We start from the raw sequence: 24,983 nt of genomic DNA on the forward strand, positions 1-24,983 counted from the left end.
ATTCAATTAGCTTTGTATAATTGTGGGGAATTCTTACTTCCACAAAACTCTTAAAGAGTGTTGATGAACTAAAATAAAATTATGAAACTATTTTGTCTAATATTATAAGTTTAATGAAAAAAAAAATCTAAGTGTTAAATGATCAAATAGTTTTATTTACTTCCCGTGACTCCTAAATGTTAGAATTTTCATGATGGAATCACTGAAATGCAAAGAGATATAATTTCAATGATTGATGTCATCCTTTTAGTTCTTACCAAATGAAATTAAGGGCGGCCTTATTAAAGGGGACCGACTATATTTGAATTTAGAAAACTTTACTTAATAAATCAAACGTTATAGCTTTCTTCAAAGACAACCCTTAATTTCTTCTCTTCGCCGGCCTCCTCCTTTAGCTAAAGAAGATAAAGACTGCTTAGTTATAAATTCAATAGATAGTGGAAGTGTCATTTCTTTACATACAGAATATACCACTAAGCACTTTCAGATGAACTTGGCAAACAATAACGGGCTCTTTCCTCTTAGAGGAAGAGAAGATTTCTATTCCAACTATTAAAAAAACCACGTATATCAATATGATGAATGATGAAGATCATACAAAATCTCTGTTGTCTACTCAATGCTTTGAAACTTGAAGATGATATATTTTCTAGAAAGGCATGCAAACAACTACGTAGATTAGCTGAATTCTTTGCTCGATCATGACCTAGCTTTTCATTTTCATTCTCGTAGGGGTTAGCTAGGATCATTCTTATGGTGTCATTATGTCAGCCTGAAGTTTATATACACTTTACTCTTATACTTTATATTATCTGTATAATCATGTTTGCTTCAGGTCGAACAAATCGATAGGTTTCTCCCACATTTTTCTGTTCCGGCTTCTAGGGCATCATTAGTTATATGCATGCTGGAGACTGCAGTTGAATGATATAATATTAGATAGCTCGATCCTTTCATGCTGAAAGAAGAACGATCGTGTTTGAATTGTTCACCGAATTCTTTTCCCGTTGGAAAAGTTTGTATTTTGTCTTTGGAAAACGTCCCGAAGTGGAAAAGCGACTGTATTGCTTTCTCCATCAGTAGACTTTTAGATCAGAACAACAGTATTCCTTTCTCATTCTGATCTGAATCTGATCTTAAAATTATATAGGATTATAGATGGACGCGGACTATATAGTCTTAAAAGTACTATTGTGCATGCTTTTCAGAATAGCTAAGCGTAAACGTAAGCGTAAGCTAGCTGATTAATTTTCCTCCAACGTACATTCCCTCCCATCTTTTGGTGTAACTTTGAGGCTTCTAGATAAGAGTCCTGGGGACCAATACATGGTCGGCTGACATGCATGGCATGTACACAGGATCATGACACTTGCCTCTTACTGGTTGGACGGTGCCACCCCAGTAGAAAATTTCATCGATTCGGTTGTTATTGTTGACCCTGATGATTAGGTTAACAGTCTCATTAGTCACTCATGAAGCTCTCTATAAAGACGATTAGACTATCAAAGAACCTTAATTGTGGTCTAGCATATCTTAATTAATTGTGGGCTAATTGTCGATGCACTTGTGCGGAGAAAGTATTAGGTGGAATGATCGTATTCACCAATTACATTTCAGCAAATTAGAACTCAGTACACAAAATACTTCCCTACCTTTGTTGATAGAATAGTGGGATGCACATGTCAAGTGATACGGTTATCCCACTTAAGAGTTTTGTGTCAAATCTCGTTTACGCTCTAGGGTTTCGTTCTAATAGTCTAGACTTGAAGTAGATCTTTAAACTCCCGCTTTTCCCAACACGCCAACCATAAATTCTTACATTTACACTTTAATAACATTTCATATATATGAAGAATTTGAGGCAATGATCTCGATCTGTTGCGACATTTTTATGAACACAAGACGTTTACTCGATCTAGTCGGACTCATTCTGAATAATCAGGATGGGGTACTCATGGTGTGGCAACCAAGTCAGCCGCCCCATTAATATGGCTTAATTGGGTTGTTATTACAGGATTACTTAATAGTTTTCTTTTGTTCTGGAGAGTACGTACTAATTAATCTTAATAGTTAATTGCCTCGATCATTCCGGGGAGGCACTTTGCCACGAAGAACAGGGTATACGAGTTGAACTTTGAATTTTTATTTGCTAATGCTTCTTAACTCTAGGAATAAGGGCGGCTAGCTCTTTCCTAATGGGAAGAGTTGACATTAGAAAGATCCCTAGGCTTTCCATAAGATTGGGTCAGTTTCCACATTACCTGCAGTTGGAACATGCAACTATGCCAGCTTATTCATCCCAATTTGCCAATTCTTTCTTTGAGCTGTAGTTTTAAAAATAACTATATATAAAAGGCTACAAAATTAATTTTTCGGTACTTCTAGTAGGTTTTTATATAGGCTAAAAATTGAAGTCCATTACAAGTAAGGTTTAACGATTATCCATTAGCGCTATGCATATGTATAGAACCTCATTCTTGCTATACTAAACGATGTACGTACTACGTAGGGGAGATTAGGGCTGTCAATTCCGACACGACCCGATAACACGACTCGAAACCCGCACGAAATAAAGCTGGTTGAACCCGCACGATTAAAAAGCGGGTTAGCCGTGGGTCAACCTGCCATGACCCATTTAATAAATGGGTCGGCCACGGGTCAACCCGTCAACACGAAGTGAACTCGTATAACCCGATTATGTTATACTTCTTATTGAAATTTTGGACGTTGAGAGTATTTGATCATAGGATTAGACAATTTGAAATATTTTGCTTTATAATTATTGGATTTAATTATTTATGAATATATATAATTATTTATATTCTTCATCTTGTGGAGTTTTTAGAGAATTTAATCAATTTATGCATTTTTTTAGTTAAATGAGTCGCATTGTTAACCCTTAAATGAGTCATTTTGTCTAACACGACACGACCTATTTGTTAAATGGGTTAAGCGGGTTGGAAACGGGTAACCCGTTTAATAAATAGGTTGGGTTTGAGTTTAGATTTTTGACACGATTATTAAATAGATTAGATTTGGGTTTGTATTTTGTGACACGACAAATACATTGACCCGACACGACCCATTGACAGCCCTAGAGGAGATCAATGTTCCATTCTATTGCAATTTTCCAACTACCCTCTATCACATAATCTCTTTAAGGACTTTTTATTACCATACATGCATATGTATAGTAGTTGAATATGTTTGTTTTAGCATATTAACTTTGGTGGCAACTCCAAACGACACTTGCTTTCTTATTATATTTCTTCAGGTCATTTTTGGATGAATTATTCTTTGAATATTTAATTAAAAGAAAGTTACACACATATCGTGACTACAGTTTCGCACTGGGCTCTTTCGCACGTACGTATTCGACAAATCACAGCTGCTTGTGTTTCTCAAATTAAATGTCTTCCTTATCTTTTTCCCCTTTTTTTTTGGGCAAATCTACAATTATATGTCCAAGTTCCATCATTTCAGTTCCTCTCAAAATCTGTCCAAAAAAAAAAAAAAATGTTGCAGTTAGCCTAGTTTTGCTGTGACTGGTCCAAACATGAATATGTTTTCTTATGTAATAGGTATGTTTAATCATAGATTTCCCATCTTTTTTTAGAATAGGATTCCTTGTAATATTAGTTATGTAATCTTTGTACTCTTGTCTCTTTATATAAATGGTTCTATTATAAATGAAGAAGTATACAATTCTCTCATTCTAACATGTTATCAACACGAGCCCTAACCGGAGCACCAAAAAGCCAGAAAATCTCTAAAACCCAAAATCACCACCGTGAACACCTTTTTCCTTGCTCCCTAGTCCCTAGAATCCTCTGCGCACACCCCTTGGGCTCCTGCGCCCTTGCACATCCTCTTGCGTGCCTTACTCCTGCTACCTTCTTCACACATCAAGCTACAAGACTTCTCCAAATTACTTCGCACAAGAAATCAAGAATCAATGGAAAAACCAAGTAAGTTTTTACAAAAGTTCTTGCTTTCTTCATTTATGTTTCTTTCTCTCATGTGGGATTTAAGCCAAACTGTGGAGGTTCGCGCTGCTTCGAACTTTGGTTCATTGAAGCCTTGAATAATTTTTCATTCCCGACCATTTAGAAAAGTCAAAAGTTTTGGTCTAGTCCAACTTCTTGAAATTTATGTTTCTTAATAGCGCTTTTCACTCAGAAATGTATTTTATTAGTTATTCTTATTGAAGCCTCTTCAGCTCCATTAAACTAATATTGTTCTTGTTTACCCTTTTTAGGATGTCAAACTTGAACAAACTTGACTTCGCCTTATTAAACACTACTGGCCGTGGATAACACAAGTGGTTCCGTGATCGATATTAGAAATCACCTCATCACTAAAGGAATTCTAGTAACGATCCAGCCTGCTAATGATTTGATTGCGCAGGACAAGGCCAAGGTCCTCATCTTTATAACGCGCCACATGGATGGTTCGCTTCAGCTCGGGTATATGGTTGAAAATAACTCAAGAAATCTATGGGTTGCGCTTAATAGTGTTTTGGGAATGTCCAAGACTCCCACCTCCTCCTAGAATTACACTAGAGATGGAATAATCTCCACTTCACGGACTATAAGTCTGCACTAGAGTATAATTCAGAGGCCCTTAGCATTAGAACAATGATGCAATTTTGTAACCAAACTATTACAGACGAGAACCTGATTGAGAAAACTCTCTATACCTTCCCGGTCTTTGCTATGATCCTAGCTAAGCAATATGGAATCGATATTCAAGCAGGAAAAATCACAATATTTCATCAGATGATTTCAGCGACGATCGTTGCTGAAAAGCACAATACTATTCTTGTGAAAAATTATAATTCCTGACCTGTCGAAACGAAAGCCTTTCCAAAGTAGAATTATAATAACGCCCCAAAAGGAGGTTGTAAGGGGAAAAAAAATCTGGACGATCTGGTTCGTAAATCGCTCTGCGCAGGAAGGAAACCGCCGGAACAACCAGCATGACACCCTCCACAGCTACGGAGGCCAAAAAGACCAAGGTAGTTGTGGGAATTCCAAGCCTCAATCAAGGAGGGACAACTAGAAACCGAGAAATAAAGAGATGTGTTTTCATGTGGATCATTCGATCATTGAGCAAATGTATGCAAAGTACTAAATGAAGTAGTTGAAGCATACAAGATTGTGAAAAACGCAAGGAAACCTATCACGTCAAACATGATCAAGATGTAGAGCTCGAGGTTGCAAACTTTATGTCTGCCAAAGCCGCAGACATGGATACCGTTGAATACGATGACTAGAAACCTCTAATATTTCCAAGAAATTATGTAATGGCATAAGCCATGTTTTATTAAATGTCATTGGTGATAGGAGGTACCAAAATGGTTCCTCAATGAGGAATGGGTATATATGTTGGATGTGATTCTCCTTCAATCATCCACTATTTAGAACCCTTGGTAGGCGATCTCTTTACCATAAGATTTACGGATTGTTATTTTGATGAGACAGTCTTCTCATCGTTAAGGGGAGATAAGAACGTCAACATTCAACAGAAATGAAGTGAATTGTTATGGTCTGTCCTGACTTTGTCTCATCTTGATCCCCGAATCGCATACCCTAAAATTGAAGTGAGGCGAATTATTGATCATCATAATGTAGCAAATTCATTACCTGATACGTTTTCTGACATCGCTAAAGTGATAAAATCACACATACCTTCTGTAAACATGTCTGCAATAATAAACGTCCTCACCAAAAGACGTAGCGCCGCCGCGGGAGGTCTCATGCACAGCCCCCCCACCCATGTCTGTAGTGTGGCGGCCTATAAGGCCACGATTCCAGCAAGAGAGCGTGGGATACCTTTAGGTTCAATGGATTCTCGTCCGTGGAAAAGGGAAAATTCTGCACAAACTAATCCATTAAACATTAATGTTTATGATCCATCCCATAATAATATTTCGGATTATAGTCATGTCCAAGAGATATTGTTGGAGGACACTTCAATGTTAGAACTGATTCCCAAATATAGAGAGATCTCTGTTAATTACACTAGTGTACATAGGACGTGGAATCAAAACGTGATCAACATTGATGTTATATTCACATACTCTGTTATGCGGGAAATCATTGACTTCAATGATATCGAACCCCGCTCCATTGATGAATGCCAAGGTAGAGCAGATTGGCCTAGATGGAAAGATGTGATCCAGGCTGAACTAGATTAACTAATACAGAGGAAAGTTTTCGGGCCAGTGCTGCCAACAGCTCCTAATATTAAACTCATTGGACGTAAACAGGTCTTCGTTTGAAAGGAAAATGAGAAAAACGAGGTCGTGAGATATAAAGCCTAACTCGTGGCGCAAGGATTCTCTCAACTCCCTGATATCGACTACGAGGAAACATATTCTCCCGTCATGGATATTATAACTTTCCGCTACCTTATCAGTTTGATATTTTCTGAAAAATTGAATATGCAGCTTATGAATATAGTTACTGCATATCTTTATGGGGATCTAGACACAGATATATATATATATATAGAGAGAGAGCCGTTCAAAAGCGGATGTCCGCAACTCAGAAAAAGTGCGGATGTCGCTCCTCCGGGCTGCATCAGGTGCCGATGGGCAGCGCTGCTCTTGCCGGAAGGAACCAAGCCACGATGTCGACCCACTTCTTGCTGTTGGACTCGTCGATGAAAGGTTCGAAGTCGACCTTAATGGTGCTTCCATGGTTTCAGGCGAGCTCGCCATGCATCGCTGAGAATCTGATCACCTTCACCTTCGCGTTGATGTCTATGTCATCCGGGATGTCCAAAGCCTTCGTCCAGCAACAGAAATGCTGTTATCGACGCCTGATCGAGGCCGGAGGAGCGACGTCTCTCGATCGAGGTCGGAGGAGCGACGTCTGCACTTTTTCTGGGTTGCAGCGTTTGCTTCTGATCGGTTATATATATATATATATATATATATATATATATATATATATATATATATATATATATATATATATATATATATATATATATATATATATATCGAAAATGTTCTGAAGAGGACGTCCGCAACCCAGAAAAAGTGCGGACGTCGCTCCTCCGACCTCGATCGAGGGGCGACGGCGAGGCGCGGCTTGCCGGAGGGACGCCGGGGGTCGTGCGGAGGGGTCTGCGGTCCGGTGGAGTCACCGGCGACGGTTCTGCAGTGCTGCACAGAACCTGCAACTGCAGGTGAGGTGGCTGCCAAGAAACCAGCAAGTTCGACCTCCTCCGACCTCGAACGCCGCCTAGAAGAGGTCTGGGACGCCTCCGGCCTCCCTCCGGCCAGATCTGCGACGCCGTCGTCGCCTGGAACCGCCAACTGCAGCGCCGTCCGCACTTTAGCGAAAGTGCGGATGTCCTCTTTGGAACCCGCCTGTATATATCTATATCTATGTGTGTGTGTAAAGGTTCCTGATGGACTTCAACTACTCGAATCGAGTAGCTCTCGGCCACCGAGTGCGTTTTCGATGAGATTAAAATGCTCACTATACGGATTAAAGCAATCCGGATGAATGTGGTATAACCATCTAAGTGAATACTTGATCGGAAAGGGATATGTCAAAAATGAATTATGCCCATGCATTTTCATTAAGAAGACAAGTTTTGGGCTTGCTATTGTTGCGGTAGATGTCAATTACATGAATCTAATTAGAACTCTAGAAGATTTAAAGGAAAATGCAGAGCACATGAAATACAAATTCGAGATGAAAGATCTTGGGAAAACAATGTTTTGCTTCAGAAAGGAACTCGAGCACCGTGGCAATGGAATTATAGTTCATCAATCGACTTACATACAAAAGATAATAAATGGCAATCGAATTATAGTTCATCAATGGCTTTATGTCCCCCCCCCCCCCCCCCGTTGCAAAATTCTACTATTAATATAATAAATGGAACCGGGCGTGGGGCTGAGCCTCCCAGTTAGGCTGGGTTCCAAACCCCTTTCAAAAAAAAAAAAAAAAAAAAAAAAAAAAGATGCTCAGGCGTAGGCCTCATCATTTAGCCCGCGGATTAAATGGGCCGATGGAGGCCCGCAAGCCTAATGGGTAAAAGCCCAGCCTGGCCCCCATAAAAGCACTCCTAGGTGGGTGGAGGGTCGGGCTTGGTTTAGGGGTTTAAAACCCGGCCCGGCCCATAAGCTTGACTCTCCAAAAGCCCTCTAGGCCCTGCCCGAAAAAGCTTGTAAATTTTTTTTTTTTAAAGAGGATCAAAGGGTTTCATTCCTGCCAAAACGACACGAATACATACCTTCCACTCCCAACACAACAGGCAAGTAAGAAAGTGGCATGCTAGCACCACTCATTAGACAACCAGTGCACACTTATTAAGAGCGAGCCTATAAATCTATGAAAATAAACATAGTACATAGACGCACCCCAAAACATAGAGAACAAAATGGCGATTAGCTGAGCCAATCCTCCTGGATCCCAAATGCGAAAACCCATATGATGAAAGCCTATCAGTTTGGTCCATGAAAGAACTATACATTCAGATATGTTGTGGGCATCCAAATCTCTTTGGAATTCAGCATCAATTTGGGCTGCCAATCTTTGGGCCCCGAGTTGGGCCTCAACCATGAGCTGGGCACCCAACTTAGATTGGGCACACCCCTTGCACCAATCTCCGTCGTGGCCACCATGGCCGTCGCAGATACAAGATGCAGGCGATCTCATCTCCGCCCTAGATCCTGAGACAATTCTTTCCACGTTAGCATAGGTCTTATCCAACGCCGAGAATCACCAAGTTTGTGTTTGAGACGCCCCTGACGCGGTCGAGTCTGACCAAATTCATCTTCCCTTACAAGCTTGCTTCGGCGATGAATCACCTATCTTACCATCTTTCTCAGGTCCCAGAGTGTGACCAATGCAAGACGAGGCCAAGAGAAGCCTCCTACTGACCACCCACATGAGGTAGATCGGAGATCCGACTCAAGAAAAGCCCCAGATGCATAATCTCCTTACTGTAGAGTGCCAGAGACTCTATTCACTCAGAAGAGCAAGCCGCCATTGTCGCTTGGAGGATGGCGCACGAGTCGCACCCCTGGAGGTCCGCCGCGGTCTAGATCGAATTCAATCAGGCAAGGATCAGAAAACCTGAAAGTTTCAAAACCTTGGTTTTGTTGAGTGGTCGCGGGGAAAAACAAGCGTTAGAGGGCTGAGATTGGATTGCTGGATGTGGAGCGGGTTTCTCCACTTAGAATGGGGACCGGCAGCGGTCAACAAATAGAGTTTGTTGATGTTGGAAATAGTGAGTAAACTTTATTTTATGGATCTGATCCTTTCTTGTGTACTATGAGTTGTAAGTATGCTCAAATTGCAGCAATTGTCTCTGCTTCTTAAATAACACTAGCCTCTGAGGTCTTATATAGTCTTGTTGATTCTTCGTTCTCAGTACTTTCATAGTCAAATGCAGGATAGTATTGTCAGAGTTTACTCGCTATTGCCAATTAGACCGTTCCACCTATACATGTACCCTCGGCTTTCGTATTGGATTCTCACAGGGTCTTACTGGGGCTTGTGAACTTTTTGTCACATGAACTCAGTTTAAGAAGTTATCTAACTGTTTTTTTTTTATCAATTGCAATTCAGCATGCTAGTCGTTGCAACTTCTGGAACTGGTTTTGTTCTTGGAAGTGGTAGTGTCGTCGATTTTACTGGTCTTTGTTGGACATGTGGCAAACCCTTTAAAAAAAAATAGTATCTTTAAAGATTTCTTTGTAAATAAAGCCCGGCCTGGCCTGAAAAAAAAAAAAAAAAATGAGAACTACCCGGCCTGGCCCGGAAAAGTCTACAATGCCTGCTTTATATGGATGGGCTTGGATCTTGCGATTTACAATGAAGCCCGGCCCGTTATTATTTAAAAATGTAGTAAGGCCTGACCCAGTCCGCTCCAAGCTCGCTATGAACGGGTTGGGCCGTTGACGAGGCCTACTCAGGCGCTTTAATGCAGGTAAAGCCAAACCTAGTAGCACTCCCATGATTGTCCAAAGTCTTGATCCTAAAAATGATCCATTCATCCCAAAGAAGATGACAAAGATGTGCTAGAGCCCAAAGTACCCTACCTACGTGCAATAGGCGCATTATTATACTTAGCACAATGCACAAGACCGGATATCTCATTCGCGGTGAACTTGTTAGCTAAATTTAGCTTTGCGCCAACGCGTCATCATTGGACTAGCGTAAAGAACATCTTTCGATACTTGAGAGGTACAATAGATATGGACTTATTTTATCCCTACAGAGAGAAAATAGATTTTGATCGTTATGTGATGGAATCAGACTCCATACATATAATCACAACGGTTGTCGGACGGAGGTCCCCCACCGCCGCTGCCTCTCTCCATCAAAATCCTAGTGTTGTTTTGATGGATTTTGCTAATGTCAGGTACCTCTTTGACCCGCACAAAGTTCGTTACCAAGCCGGTTATGTATTTATCATCGAAAACACCACGATATCTTGGAGGTCTACTAAACAGACTATCGTCACTACTTTTACGAATCTTGTAGAGATTATAGTTTTTCATGAAACAGTTCGTGAATGCATATGACTTAGATCCATAATTACACATATTCAAAGCACATGTGGTTTGAAGTCAACCACAGATGAATCTACGAGCGTATATGAGGATAATGCCGCTTGCATTGAACGAATGAAGTAAAGTTTCATCAAAGGCGACAACATCAAACATATATCGCAAAGTACTTTTATAATCAGCAACAACAAGTCCACATCAATATCGAAGTGAATCAAGGCTGATCTGAGGATAATGTGGCAGATTTATTTACTAAATCATTGCCTATAATCATAGTAGAGAGACATGTGTGTAGTATTGGTCTACCAAAAATATCCAAGCTCCCATTGTAGAAATCAGGAGGAGACGTTAGCATCGGGAGGGGGGGAGTTTTGATGCCTACATGGTATTCTCGAAATGTGAGACGTGTTGCACCATTTTTCCCCTTCGACCGAGGTTATTTTTGTCCCAAAAGGTTTTTACCACAAGGTTTTTAACAAGGCTACATGAAAAGCTTCATCAACATTACATGACTTCATATTTGGACATCATAGGGGAAAGTGTTGCAGTTAACCTAGTGTGATTGATCCAAACAATAATATTTATCAAGTGGCAAATTCTCTCCTCCAGAAACACTCCTAGAGAAAAAAAATGTCTAAGCATGAGATTTGTGCTCTCTCCCGGTCGGACGCTGTCGGTGCCCTCACCGCAGAGCTCTGATCCGAGAGAGGAGAGTCCTTGGTGTGCGCCCACCGTTTTTGTTTTCAACCGATGCTCCTCTCCTTGGGTTGTGGTTGTGTAGGAAGTCGTTGGTGCGAGCCGGTCTGAGTCTGCTGATCAAGCCATAGGGTCGAATGGTTTCAGATCCGGTGACGGCAGAGGGGGAGAGGGCTATTTTGGGGGTTGTTAATCCTAATCCGGTTGTTGGTTGGATCGGGTAGTTTGGGCAGCCGTCGAGCAGATCAGAGATCCTTTCCAGTTTGGTTCTCGATCTGGGTTGCGTTTTGTCCCAATGGTTGGTGTATTGCTTCATGCGGAGAGGTCGCGGATCTGTTGTGGTCCATCAATGGTGGTCGGTTCTTGATCGGGGGCTGGTTGGATCACCGAAAAAGGTTGGAGGAACGGGATGGGAGATCCGGATTGCAGCTGAGGTTGTTGCAGGTCTGGGCCGAAGTTTGGGTCGGGTGTGAGCTGCTTTTAGAATTGGGCTTGGCTTGGTTTCTGGATTTGGCTTAGCTTTGATCCAACTTTGGTCTAAGCCTGGCGGGTGCACTTTGTTTTTCTTTAGTTTTTTCCAGTTTTAGTTTTAGTTTTAGTTTTCTATTGTTGTTTGTGGTTGACCCGTTTTCAGTCTTGTTGTGCTTCAATGCTTTCAAACACCAACGCCTATTATGATGTTGATCCTCAAAACAGATTCTATCACGTGTATTCACTAGCCGACGAGGCGAAGATGACTGGTGCTCATTCTTCCTTCTTGGGTTTGAGCCACGAATCAGTTGGTATGCCGGCGTTAGCTCGAACCATTTTGTGGCCCGTTGCCGGTTTATGGTTGTCTGTAGCCTCATTGGTGTTCTGGAGTTTTTAGCTCCATTTTTTGTTTATTAGAATTTAGAAGGTTATGCTCAGATCAGATGATTTGACTGAGTTAGAAGTAGGTCTCTTGGCTTTTGTACTACGTTTCTTCCCTGCTTGTAATTTTCCTTTGCTGGAATGAAGTATGGATGATAATTAGATCCAAAAAAAAAAGCAATAATATTTATTATGTAATAGAAAGAGTATATTTAATCATAGATTTCTATATCTTTTTAGAATATGATTCCTTTTATTTTTTGTACTCTTGTACCTCTATATAAAAGACGCTATTATCAATAAAGAATCATGCAATTCTTTGTCAAATTCTCTTATTCGATGATAATAAAAATAATTCAATCTATGCATTCAACAAAGTTACGAAAGTGTAGGGTAGGTTGTACTACAATCCCAAGCCCCAAGGTTGGTCCAGCCCCAAGAGGACCAAGACAGGTCCATTAGAAGAGGACAATTGCATTGCAACCTCAAATGCCAAACAAGAAGTTTTAATTTCTCTTTTCCTCATAACTAGAAATGATTGGAATGCCTGCCCGACTTAAGTTTCACTTTCACATTTGTCTCATTGAGTTTAAGATATTTTACTAATAAGTGACATGATTCTCATTTCTCATGCACAAGAGGATTTCTCTACCCAATCACATGTTCTTGATAGATTACCATACCCACTCACACACCAATCAGATATTTCCCCACAAAAAAAAAAAAAAGGTAATATGATTTCAAACTCCATTCAAACTCCAGGTGTTCAGTAACTAAATGCAAGAACTTGTCTCTTTAGTGTCCACCAACTGAAAATTGATCTTCATAGTGATATCATTAGTTCACATTCTCAATCTCTCCATATCTCCAAATCCAAAACCCCCCAAAAACCATGGCCAAAGCTCTGAACCTAATACCCACCTCAACTTTCCCGCCATTTTCATGCCCCAGAATACCCACAAGGAGATTACTCTCTGTTAGAGCCACAACAGAGTCCCCTGAGACCCCCACAAGTTCATCAGCTTCAGTTCAGACCAAACCAGAAGTAAAGCCTGAACCTTTAACATTTGCTCCTCCACCCAATTTCAAGGCTCCGGAGCCCAAGCGGTTCGGAGTCCGACCCGATAAGAGTTTGGACGTGTTGGGTGCTTCTCTTGCCTTGTTCTTCCGATTGGGCTGTGGCGTTTTCGTTTCTGGGTATTCCCTTCAGCTTTGTCAAATGTGTCATCTTTTGTTTTGTTTTGTGTTTTTTTTTTTCGAGTACTATAAGTGAATTGATTTATTTTCCTTTAAACTTGTCAATTTGTTACTGAAGTAGGTGGCTTTAGAAATGGAGATGAATTCAATCAGCTAGTATTACTGAATTACTGTTCTAGTTACTGAGCTCCAGTTATAATACTAGCAATGTATAGTTGCTGACATGTTGTATGTTCTGTTTTTGGATGTACAATGGCAGGTATTCGTTTTCGTTTGTTCCGAAGGATGAGATTCCTCCAGACCAGTATGCTCTCGATTATAATGGTAGATGTTAATCTAATTAATGTCCTGCTATGGCATTGTTGATAAAAATTGATTTCTGTAGTTTTTGTTAAATGACTGGTGGTAGTGTATGTTCCAATGATAAGCATTGAACATTTTGTACGTTCTCATTATAAATATAGAGTTTTGGTTTATTGTATATCAGTCTTTTTGAAGAATAACCAATAGTGTGCTAATTTTCAGTACCATCGGATTAGAGTTTTAAGAGTTTTTCTTTTCAATTTTCATGTGACAGATTCCAAGGTCAAGGAGACTTCAAAATTAGGACCCCGGCCAGAGAAGCCTGTTGAGATATATGAGTTTGAAGGGTACTTCATTTCCCCCTACTTCAATACTTTCTGGCAGCATTTTCTTGTCCCCACCCAGAGTTTGATCTATACTGTCGTAAAACTGACTGCATGTATTTTTGTTTGTTCCCCACACGTACGAATTACAACGGATAATTTGCAGCTGTCCATTCTGCCGAAAGGTAACTTGAACAACAAAGGACTTATCTTTATTTCTGAAGACTTTTCATATAATACCTGATGAAACAAAATGTCCACTGGGATACTTTTCAAAAACCATTCATGTGTATAGACACTAAGTGCACATTGATTTTCCATCGGTAATTCGGTATCATGCTAAAATGTGTTCTAATGAATATGATAAGACGTTTAGTTCAACTTCAGGCATTTAGATTTAGGCATATTGATAGAAAGTTTTGTAATCAAGATCATACCGGTGATCTTATATTTATCTGGTAGATAACCAAATTTGAGCGTCACCTCCCTCCGACTGATTAAGACAGTTCTTTGATTGTCAATATTTTGGTTTAAAATGTGCTTGTATGGTGTTTAAGATCCACAAAAATATTATAATTTGTAATTGAAGTTCATCACGTGTTTATCAATTGATTATTATAGTGGTGGTAGATCACTGAATCTACATGTTGTGCTTTCTCTGTTTTGGGGGGATGACATTCTAAGTGTATGCAGGTTAGGGAAATTGTTGCAGTACTGGACCTTGATGTTATATTTTATCCGTGCCCAAGAAATGGTCCAAACTTCCGTCCAAAGGTTGGGGAGATGGGCGGCAAAAAGCAGTTTCCTTACATGGTCAGATATCATAGCTTTCTCTAATTACTATTTTCCCAGCTATCCTCACTTCTGTAGGGAACAACTGATAATAATCTAGAAATGGGAAATTTATAATTGAAAGAAAGACAATTGCTTTTTATACCGTGCTTGTTGGAAACTAGATGGATTTAAGTAGCTTTCTCTGTTGTTCATAAAACTTCACCTTGTAAATACATATCTGTAATGCATATTCTATCTCCAGTTTCTCCTGCACTCTTTAATCTCTGAGATTATGGATTGTTTCCATAATGTCATTATTATGGTCATCCTCAATTGTAATAGTTTCAGATAAGCTTAGGATCTTTAGTGCTGGTTTGAGATTCTTTTGTGTCAGATGCTGGCAGAAAAATGTTTGATAAATCCGTTTGAGAAAGCACTTGAGATTCTTTAGTGCCTAAATGTTTGATAAGCTGGCATAAATGTTTGATCTCTAACGCCTTCTTTGTTCAGATTCTTTTGAGATTATAAGTCCGTTTCCATAAACAGGACTTATCTCAATATTTGGTAAGTCCTGTTCATATATAAAGACTCATTAAAATATAGTTCACTTATCCAGTGAATAAAAACTCTTTTAGAAAGCACTTGGCATTAAATTTTCTTTTTGACAAAGATGTTAGGAATTTTTTTCACAGTTTTCTAATACTATAATGTAGAGATTCTTTTTTTTTTTTTTTTTTTATGTGGTTTCTAATCTTTAATATCATTCTCTAGTTTTGTTCTTATGTCTATTGCAATATTCTGCTTTTGTTCAGCTTATTGTGATTTCTCAAGGGCTTAGTGTTGCAGCTATGCTTAAAACTTTTGCGTCTGGTTGCAGGTGGATCCAAACACTGGAGTTTCAATGTACGAATCAGATGACATAATCAAGTACTTGGTTGGGAAGTATGGTGTGTGATCACGTTAATCTGACTATTATCAATATGTTTTATCATGTTTATTGTATCACCTTCATTTATATTCACAAACCAGTGAATAGATACACAACTAGAGATTTAGTTTTTTTTTCTATAGGGCAATTAGAGACTGTCCCTTTTGAAAAGTTTTACAAATTTGGCTTCTCTATATTCCCATGATGATCAGTTTTTCCTTTGTTTATTTGTTGGTGGAAGTTATTTTTCACTTCTAGCAATTATGTTACCTTTTGGTCTCTTATCATTCATGCCAACTTTCACCTCAAATTCTTTTAAATAGTTCCTTTTCCCCCTCAATATTTGTGCAGGTGATGGAAATGTTCCTATTGCATTGTCACTTGGTTTGTTGACGGTTAGCATTTGACTCTTCTGTTAGCAGTTTTCTCAATCTATGATCAATTTGCTAGTTTTTTATTGTTTATATATTTATTTGATTTGTCTATTGCAGACTTTGACCGCTGGCCTTGCTCTGATTGGTCGCTCGGGAAAGGTTAGATTTTTGAATTGCTTTAAGTATGCCAATTGTTTTCAAAATTTATCCTCTTTGCAGGGTGATCTCCAAAATTACTTCTCGTATTTAGTTTATCCTCACGGAATGCACATGCTAGATTATAAAGTTTTTGCTATTATATGCAAAATAAACTTCACTGACCAGTCTCCTGTATTCTATTTCTATTCAGGGAAGTATCTATACTCCATCAAAACTACCGCCCAAACCACTAGAAATATGGGCATATGAGGTTAGACTATCATGATCTTTGAGTTTAACTTTAGATCATAATTTTGTGATCAGGTCACCTTGGTAAGATACTAGATGCATATGACTTGATCTATTTCATAGATATGCACACTGCTCCTACCATGATCTGAATTTTGGTTTATTTCGTAGGTACAAACACTCATGATCTCTCGAGTTTTAGTTCTAACCATTTTTCTCTTTCAGGGATCCCCTTTTTGCAAACTTGTACGTGAAGTACTCGTAGAGTTAGAACTGCCGCACTTATATCGCAGGTAAATAAGCACCATCTTTATATTATAATTAACCCTCATTCAGTCATTGGAAAAGATCTAGCACGGGGTACTGCACAATTATAAAACTGGAACTCTTTATCTGCACACTTTTGATTTTGTTTGTGGCTGTGCTGTGGGATGATGATTTTTTCCTTGGTACGAAGAATTCTTACAATATCATCTCTTTGGCAGTCTGGTGTAAATTCAGAAACTTATATGACCTTAGCAACAACGTTTTATATGTTCATGCACAATGCTTTTCATAGAAACATAACAGAATCTGCACTAACACGTATAGCCACAAACAACGAGTTAGGTGGACATAGAGTGATAGTTTCTCCCTAAATCTCTGGTATTCATTGTTTAGTATGCTTAGTTGTACTTATCTTGATTGCATATGATGAGCAAATCATCGACTGTTACATTTTATCTGCTATGTACACTTTTAGCCCTTATGCATTACAGTATGCTGGCACTGTCAGTGTGGTTCTATGTTCTAAATCTTCCATAGGTAGCATTTCATATCTATACTCTCTCAGGGGTTTATCATGTATTCCTCTGAGATGTGAATATACATGTTATCTCAAAAATTTCTAAATGATAATTTTTTCTTTTGTGTTGTAAAAGATTTTTGCGTCTGTCTCATTGTTTATTCTAGGGCTGCCACTTGGTTTGGTAATTACCAAACCAACCGAATACCAATAGATACTTTAGGTTTGGTAAACTAACTTTTTGGTAACTGAGACAGATAAAATCGAAATCGAAAATTATCAAAAAAGTTGGTTTGGTTTTGGTAAATACCAAATCTACCGATTATCTAAATATTAGCTTTATATACTGTGGTTTTCAATACACATACATGGATATTAAGAAGTAAAAATAAAAAATTTCATAATAGTATGAACATTACTCAATATACTACATTAATAGTACATGTATTTTGAGTAATCTAGTCGAAAAAGGTTAAATAACATAGTTTTATTGAAGATGGCTAAAATTTGATGTCATATATACAAAAGAAAGCTATGATTAGTAGATGAATACGAAGTTTACGGCTATAAAATTGAAAAACCTAATTTTGTTCATTCTAATTTATATTACAAAGAATTAGTTGTCCTAAAGTTGGTAATACCGAAAACCAAAATACCGAATTTGGTAGATATGATTAAAAACCAAACATTTTGGTTGGTAATTAGTAGCTCAATTTTGAAGTTGAAAGCTTTGGTTTTGAAGTTAGTAATACCTATACCGATTCGAACCGACCGAGTGACAGTCCTAGTTTATTCTAATGTGAAACAATCCACTACCTTTTTTTGGGAGCTTTTTGTTCAGCCTTCCTTTCAGTATTTTCTGTTTGTGTATCTGTGTTATTGAGACAATTAATATCAATACCTCTTTTCAGCTGTGCTCGTGGCAGCCCCAAACGACAGATACTATATCAGAAAGTCGGACGTTTTCAGGTACTTTCAATATCATGCAGTCAGTTCCTGAAGTTTGATTTTGATCGTATGATAATGAAAAGTTACTTGCTGTTTGACATGCATAACACAAATACTAATCTAGCATTAATGGTGGTTGACAGGCACCATACCTGGAAGATCCCAATACTGGGGTGAACATGTTTGAAAGTGCAGAAATTATCGAATATCTAAAAGCAACTTATGCTCTTCAATGAGCAATACGTTTTGAAGGCATGTGGGCTCTCTTTTCATTTTTAAGAGTTTTCCTTTGTATATTTTCTCACATTTATAAGTATATATATGTATGCCCTACTCTCTTACCGGAATAAACAGATATTTAGACGGTGGTAATTTCTAATGTGAATAATCTCCGACTCTATTACAAAATGCTCTCCCTTCAGAGAGCGTTTCTAGGGTTTCTGGCCGTGGTGTCTCATGGCGGCGCTGCAAACTCGGCTAGTAAGGGCGGGTTTCCCTTTCCTTCTGATTCCTTTGAAGACGGCGGCGAGGGAGCGATTCCTCGATGTCTATTCCTGACTCCTGCAAGGGAGATTTCTCGACTGCAATTGACTTCTGTTGGTGGTAGTCTTGTACCTTGGAAGGGAGGTAGCGCTCTCCTTCCTTCTCCCCTTTTCCGTGGTGGTGACAACGACGGCGGTATAGGTGGTACTGCCGGTGACTCTACACTGGGTATGTGTTCTGGGAGTACGATCGGTGGTGGAGAGCGCGCTTCCTTAGATCTGGATTGTTGGGATTCGGGGAGGGCTGCCGGTGGGGTGGACTTATACTACGATGGGTGTGGACTTATACTACGATGGTTTGGCTTGGGACCGGGTTGCAGGCTGGATGAAGCTTTCGAAAGCGGGCATCGGTATCGGGGCCTTTATGCATGGCGATGGTGATCTCTGGCTGGGCTGGGATCGGTCAATTTCTATGGAGGATAAAGGGATCGGTGGTGACCCCGAGCTTATTTTGGCGACAGAGGTTGATGTCAGGCTAGAAGAGCTTGGTGGTGGAGCTTGCTCTCATCTGCCGGAGTTGGATAAATTTCGGTCCTCGATGCTGGTTGGTATGGGTGGCTGTCTCCAGGAGGGTGTCATCACTGGTGGTGAAGGTGCAGGCAGAGTATTCCGGCGAATGGTGCTTGGCGGCGGCGGCACGACTGTCGTCTCATCTAGGGTTTGGCCCAGATGTTTTGGTTGGGTCTTATATTGGGCTGCTAGGATTTGGTATTGGGCCCAGACAGTTGTTTTGTTTTCAATTTTTAATTTAGCTCTGGGTCTCCATTCTTTTTCAAAAAAGGATGATGGGCCTATTTTTTTCTTGCATTGAGCGGGAGAGATCGCAAAGAAAAGAGAGACCTCGTCGTCCCCACTGGGGTATTTTAATCTTCTTCGGGGCTCTACTTTTCTTTGTTTTGGGCTTAATCCTAAAAGGTGGGTGTGCTAGGAGATTACTAGTTTGTTTGCTCTTTTTGTTAGGGGTGGCTTTGTAGTAGTTTCTACGGAACGGTTCTTTCTGACGACCCCATAGGGGTGGATCGTTTTTGTACTGCTTGCTGAATTACATAATAGGATGACCTCTTTTACTCAAAAAAAAAAAAAAAAAAAACAGATATTTAGACGTATTTATTTATTTATTTTTCTTTCTAGCAGAATAGTAACTTTTTCTGTAGACTTTTTTTGAAATAATGGGAATTCCATTGATAATTGTGCATGCCAAGGCCATTACATACCCATCCGCTGACACATAACAATGGCCAGACAAGACTTCGCGGAGGAGCCACAGTGGTACATAGGATAGACCTACTATATTAGAACTTACTGCTCATAGACAAGCCAAAACTAGACTCGTTAGGTTCCTAATACAAGAAACTTATTGTAATTAGACAAAAGCTAAAAACATAGGATTGAACCAAGGGCCAAAGCCCTAGTCCAAATTTAAACCTAGCAGCCCAAATATCAGAAGCCCAAAACTTAAGGCTCAGCAGGATTGATGGCCCATTCGGTGACGTCAGCGAGGCTCAGCGGGTGACGTCAGCCGCCCAGAAGTCAGGCAGCTGCTCCGATGCACCTGCACCCGACTCCATCACCACAAAGCCGCCACCGCCCTATTCGCCGCCACGGAGCCAGTTGCCACGAAGCCGCAGGACCTTGCCACCTCGAACCAGGCCTACGCACCATTCGATCCAGCACCCACGACCCACGCCGCCATCCATTCCGCAGCATCCAACGCCGTCAGCGAGGCCCACCGAGCCTGTGCAACCACTCCCCCGCGACGTCGACCGAAATCTGCTACCAACTCCACTCGGAAAACCTCGAGCAAGGCACCTAACGTTGGGAGCCTCGGTGAATAGTATCAATCACCCCGTCCGGCAGCAGCCATCTAACGTCAGCGAGGCCGGAAGCCAGCTCGGACGCCAGGGCGCCACCGGACGAGGAAAGATCTCGCAGTCGAATTCGGCTTTAGGGTTTGCTCGAGAGAGAGAAAACTTAGTGGGTTGGCTTTAGGGTTTATCAGATGGTTATCTTGAAAAAGACTAAAAAACAAGTAATTAACTTTTTCTGTAGACTTAAGTCCCCTCCTTGGAGGAAAATTGTAATAGAATTTGACTTCAGTTATTGGCAAATGATAGGCTGCTCTTGAAAAGAAAAGAAAAATGGCACTCTCCTTTAATTTTTTCCATATTGGCTACTCCAAATTCCTTTTAAATTAGATTACGTCACCATATGGGCATGTTTGAAGATATATGTGCTGATTAGCTTTAAATTGATTACAAACTAACACCGTATGCTTTTGTGTGGAAGACAATTATCCGCTTATCATCTTAAACCCATGTGTCATTGATGGTGATCCTTAGGAAGTTCATAAAGATAGAAGCTTTTAAAATCAGTTCGCAAAAAGAACTCAGTGCAATATGAGTAAAAACTAAAAGCAAACTCGAAGGCTGAAGATGAACAAATCTTTGATTCGTTGGACAGTGTTGCTTACTGTGTAGAAGTGATTCGGTCAGGGATTTGTCATTGTTAGCTGAGAGTTGCACTCCTTAACTTTACTCGACTAGAAACATTAACCGACAAGATTGAATGCTCAAAAATGTTACTTAACCAAGAAAGAAGGTATACAGTGGATTTCATTCACTGACTCTAGGAATAAGTATCTTCATAATGTTTTCTGGAGTACCCAGCCCCCATTACATTGGACTGAGGTATGTTCCTGTTACGCTCCCTGAGAAAATGGTTGATATTAGATCTCGCAAGTACTGGTGCTTTCCCACAGGAACTATGAGTTGCTATAACTTCTGCCCCTTGTCTATCTAATTAATCAAAACTTTTGACTGAGTATAAGATTAAAAACCTAGCTTTGAAGGTAATTTACAAAAGAATGTAGTAGGAGTGTCGTCTATGATCATCTGACTTGGGTGACTGAAGTATATCTAAAGTGGAGCCTTTACTTTAGTTGGAGAATCTCTATCTCTGTTCTGAAGCAGAGAAGAAAAGAGTTGTCAACAGTTTAGGACTAATGTGGCCATTTTTTGTGGCAACTTGGGCATGTTACATGATTGATCATGACATAATACCAGAGTGCCAGACACTCCCCTTTCACAAAGAGACTTGAATCCAAGTGCTTTTGATGGTCAGATAAAGCATTTGATTCTTCACTTTATAAAAACGAGCTTCAATTTGTATGTCCAGTACTCCAGTCCAGTCATTCACATCATTGTCGGGCAACGTTTCAAAAGGAAAATTATGGGTTTCTTGGTCATCATGCATTCTTGTTGGTTATGATCTTCATAACATTAGTTTTATTCCATGAAGTATCTGATTAGTAGGCAATTAGTTACTAAAGCCAATACTGAACTAAAATTATTGCTATTAAAGTATTATGATACCACGTTTCAAAATTATTTTTCTGTATCGGTTAAGTTATTATCCTCCATAATAATTGATCATGACTATCAGTTACATTATTCATCGCGTATGTGTTCAACTACATATCTAAATTCAGTTTACCTTCATTACCGATATCTGCTTGTCATATCATCATAAGTTTTGTGTTCTAGTAGACGTTATAGTTTGTTACTTGAGTATTCTGATTATGTTTTGAAAGGTTACTGAAATTACTAGATCATGTCATCATTGTAGAACTTCATTGGCGTAATGAATCCCAAGTTTCGCCAAGTTTAATTCTTGGCAGGTAAATAATTGAGCTTGTCTGCTACTCACTTGCTATCTGTTTATTCTGTCTTTAGTCACTTTTATGTTATGTAGGCTGTATGGTGGAAGCTTGGTTAGTAATCTGTTTCTGTCTCAGCGTTTGAACCCATCACGATCAAAAAGGTTCCTACTTTCTCCCTTCTAGGTTGACAATCACATTGAACAATATTTTCTGCAGAATTCAGAGAGAAACACATCAGGGGATATAGAAGGATATAGAGGTGTATCTGTTGTAGAATTTCAAATGTTTATCTGCATATTATATTTACATTATATCAGTGGTGTATTGGGACAACACATTAGAAAACTCCAGAACAAAGGGACCAGGCCTAGCATATATCTTCTGAACGAGGGACCAGAAACCCATCACAAGCGCAACAACAGGACATAGTCTTGCATTGGTGTACATCAGTTTGGAACCAAACCATGTGTAGCAGTGGGGGGTAGTATTTGTCTTGAAGAATAAAGCTGAGGGGGAACGGATATCAGGATAACTGTTTCTACCGGTGATATAGCCTACAACTTTCTCTTTATTATCCTATGCATTTTAGGTTTGTGTAGGTTAAGTTGTTAAGGAACAATGAAATGGCCGGTTATCCTTTCATCCATTGTGCTCTCCTTTAGTGGATGTTGAGGTTATCATGTCAATGTGAACAAGAATGTAGGACACCCAATCCAAATTGGCTATTCATCATTTCCTAGCAAATGTTCAAACTGGGGAAGTAGTCTTGCTATAATTGTAGATTCAAGGTCCTTGACACCAAGAGCAGCAATCACCTTTTGAACTTGCTCCCTTTTGTTTTGATTCCTGCTTCATGAGTTTAGTGAAACATACCAGTATGCAAAAGCACTTGTTGACCAAGATGGTTGACTTGTAGTGGTGCTCCAGCCATTAAGTTTGGTTTGGTCATCTGTGTTAGATGGTCCACAAATGTGATATAGGAGCATCTGTTAGCCACATTCTTCCTTATGCTGTGTTCTCCATCTTGAAGCTTCTATAGAAAAGCTTACACTTTGTGTTACTGGTTTTCCCTGATTTTCTTATTCCTTTTCTTTTATTTATGGTCCTTAACTTTTTCCTAAACATAGGTTGACGGAGATTTGGTTCAGGTCCAAGTTTTTGTTTAATATGAACTTGATTAAGCTACGTAGTTGTGGGGACTTCTAAGTTTAGTGTCAGAGTATTTTATCCCTACACTTAGGCTCGAATCTTGCCATCATAATCAAGAGAAAACCGTTCATAGTGGTTAGAGTTAAGCACTGAACCTTCTTTTAGTAGCTAATAAATTGAGCTATGGAACCAATTTGCACAGGGATTTAACACTATCTATAGGGTTAAAGGATATTCCCATTTGATTTCATATCCCATATCAGCCTGAGGATTTCTTCAAGAAGATTATGCTGCCTGCAAACTTTCCTTGTAAGGCATCAATTTTGACGTGATGATGAATATTGAAGAGTGATTTTAACCCACGTTAGTGAAGGTGGAATGGTGGATGATGAGGCATAGGCCGGCCAGATCTAAGAGTAGTGGTTCAACTATTAGTCCCCCACAAAACCATGTTTGCTTCAATCACCTTTAATTTTTACGCATGAAGAGATGGAATAGACATGCCAATTCCGGTTTGGTATTACTTAATCCGAATGTTTTATCATTGAATGATTTCAATATATATGACACTCTTTGTTAATTTGTGCATGTTTCTATCGTTTAGTATCATTTTCACATTGTATTCAGAAGCTTCATTAATCGAGAATTGAGAGCAGTCGTACCGGCAAAAAAAAAAACTGTCTACAACCATTTAGTCTAGTATCATCAGTTTTTTAAAAATGAAAAGTTTTGAGTTCAACTCAGCACGATGCAGCAGTTCAACTCAGCATTATGCCTAAAATCGTCTGTGCCCCCGAACTTTTAATTTAATCACATATGCCCTTATACTCTCTAATATGATCAATCATAATCATTAGTAAACTAATTCCTTAATTTCTTCATAAATTAGTAACAATGCATGCCCACTTAGGGTCAATTTTTAGCTTTGATAATGTAAATAGTGTGTTTCTTGCATGATTAAAGGCTAAAAACTAGTTTGAGTGAACAACAATATATGAATAAATTAATAGATTAGTGAATGGCACATGCGATCAAATTAGAAGTTTAGAAGAACAACTAATTTTAAGTGTAAAATTCAGAGCGATAAAATAATTTTAATATCTAAGAATAATAATAAAAATATCTAAGATAACAAAAATTTGTGACACAAAACTCGTGTTACATTTTGCAATGCTGAGACAACCAAAGAAACCAAATCTCAAGATTATGATCAGAAGCCAATGGCTTCAATGGGCGGTGGATCTATGTTGGAGCAAGTGGGACATATCACCTCTCAGTTTTATATATTTCTGAGGTGGAGGCAAAGTGTTCGATTAGGCAAGCATGTTCTAACCCCTACCCAATAGTAGATGAGGGAGGTAGCTCGTTTCTCCTTTCCTTTGTTCTGGGCTGAAGGCTGAAATGATATTCAATATGCTATAGTGCAACTTCTATCGAAAAAAAAAAATGCTATAGTGCAATTCTGTGTGTCTCCACTTTCTGCTTGTCAATTCCTTATCAAACCTTGAAAAGCTACTTTGACACTTAA

The 24,983-nt window shown here is 39.3% G+C and overlaps 1 protein-coding gene across 1 annotated transcript; it reads left to right on the top strand.

Annotated features, from left to right (window-relative positions):
- The first annotated feature begins 12,839 nt into the window (after positions 1–12,839).
- Positions 12,840–18,478, top strand: LOC133722117 (uncharacterized). The gene is made up of 12 exons (XM_062148933.1): positions 12,840–13,285; positions 13,545–13,609; positions 13,863–13,935; positions 14,078–14,096; positions 14,605–14,724; positions 15,563–15,632; positions 15,965–16,008; positions 16,105–16,146; positions 16,337–16,396; positions 16,600–16,667; positions 18,070–18,127; positions 18,250–18,478. Exons 1-12 carry the CDS (start codon positions 12,981–12,983, stop codon positions 18,340–18,342), a joined length of 1,017 nt encoding a protein of 338 aa, XP_062004917.1. The 5' UTR covers positions 12,840–12,980; the 3' UTR covers positions 18,343–18,478.
- The last annotated feature ends 6,505 nt before the right edge of the window (positions 18,479–24,983 follow it).

Source organism: Rosa rugosa, chromosome 7, assembly GCF_958449725.1.
Source record: "Rosa rugosa chromosome 7, drRosRugo1.1, whole genome shotgun sequence".
Lineage (NCBI taxonomy): Eukaryota > Viridiplantae > Streptophyta > Magnoliopsida > Rosales > Rosaceae > Rosa > Rosa rugosa.

Coding starts and splice junctions, on each gene's coding strand:
- LOC133722117 (XM_062148933.1), top strand. CDS start 12,981: ATGGCCAAAGCTCTGAACCTAATACCCACCTCAACTTTCCCGCCATTT. Junction 14,725..15,562: donor AAAAGCAGTTTCCTTACATG/GTCAGATATCAT, acceptor GTCTGGTTGCAG/GTGGATCCAAACACTGGAGT. Junction 16,668..18,069: donor CTGCCGCACTTATATCGCAG/GTAAATAAGCAC, acceptor ACCTCTTTTCAG/CTGTGCTCGTGGCAGCCCCA.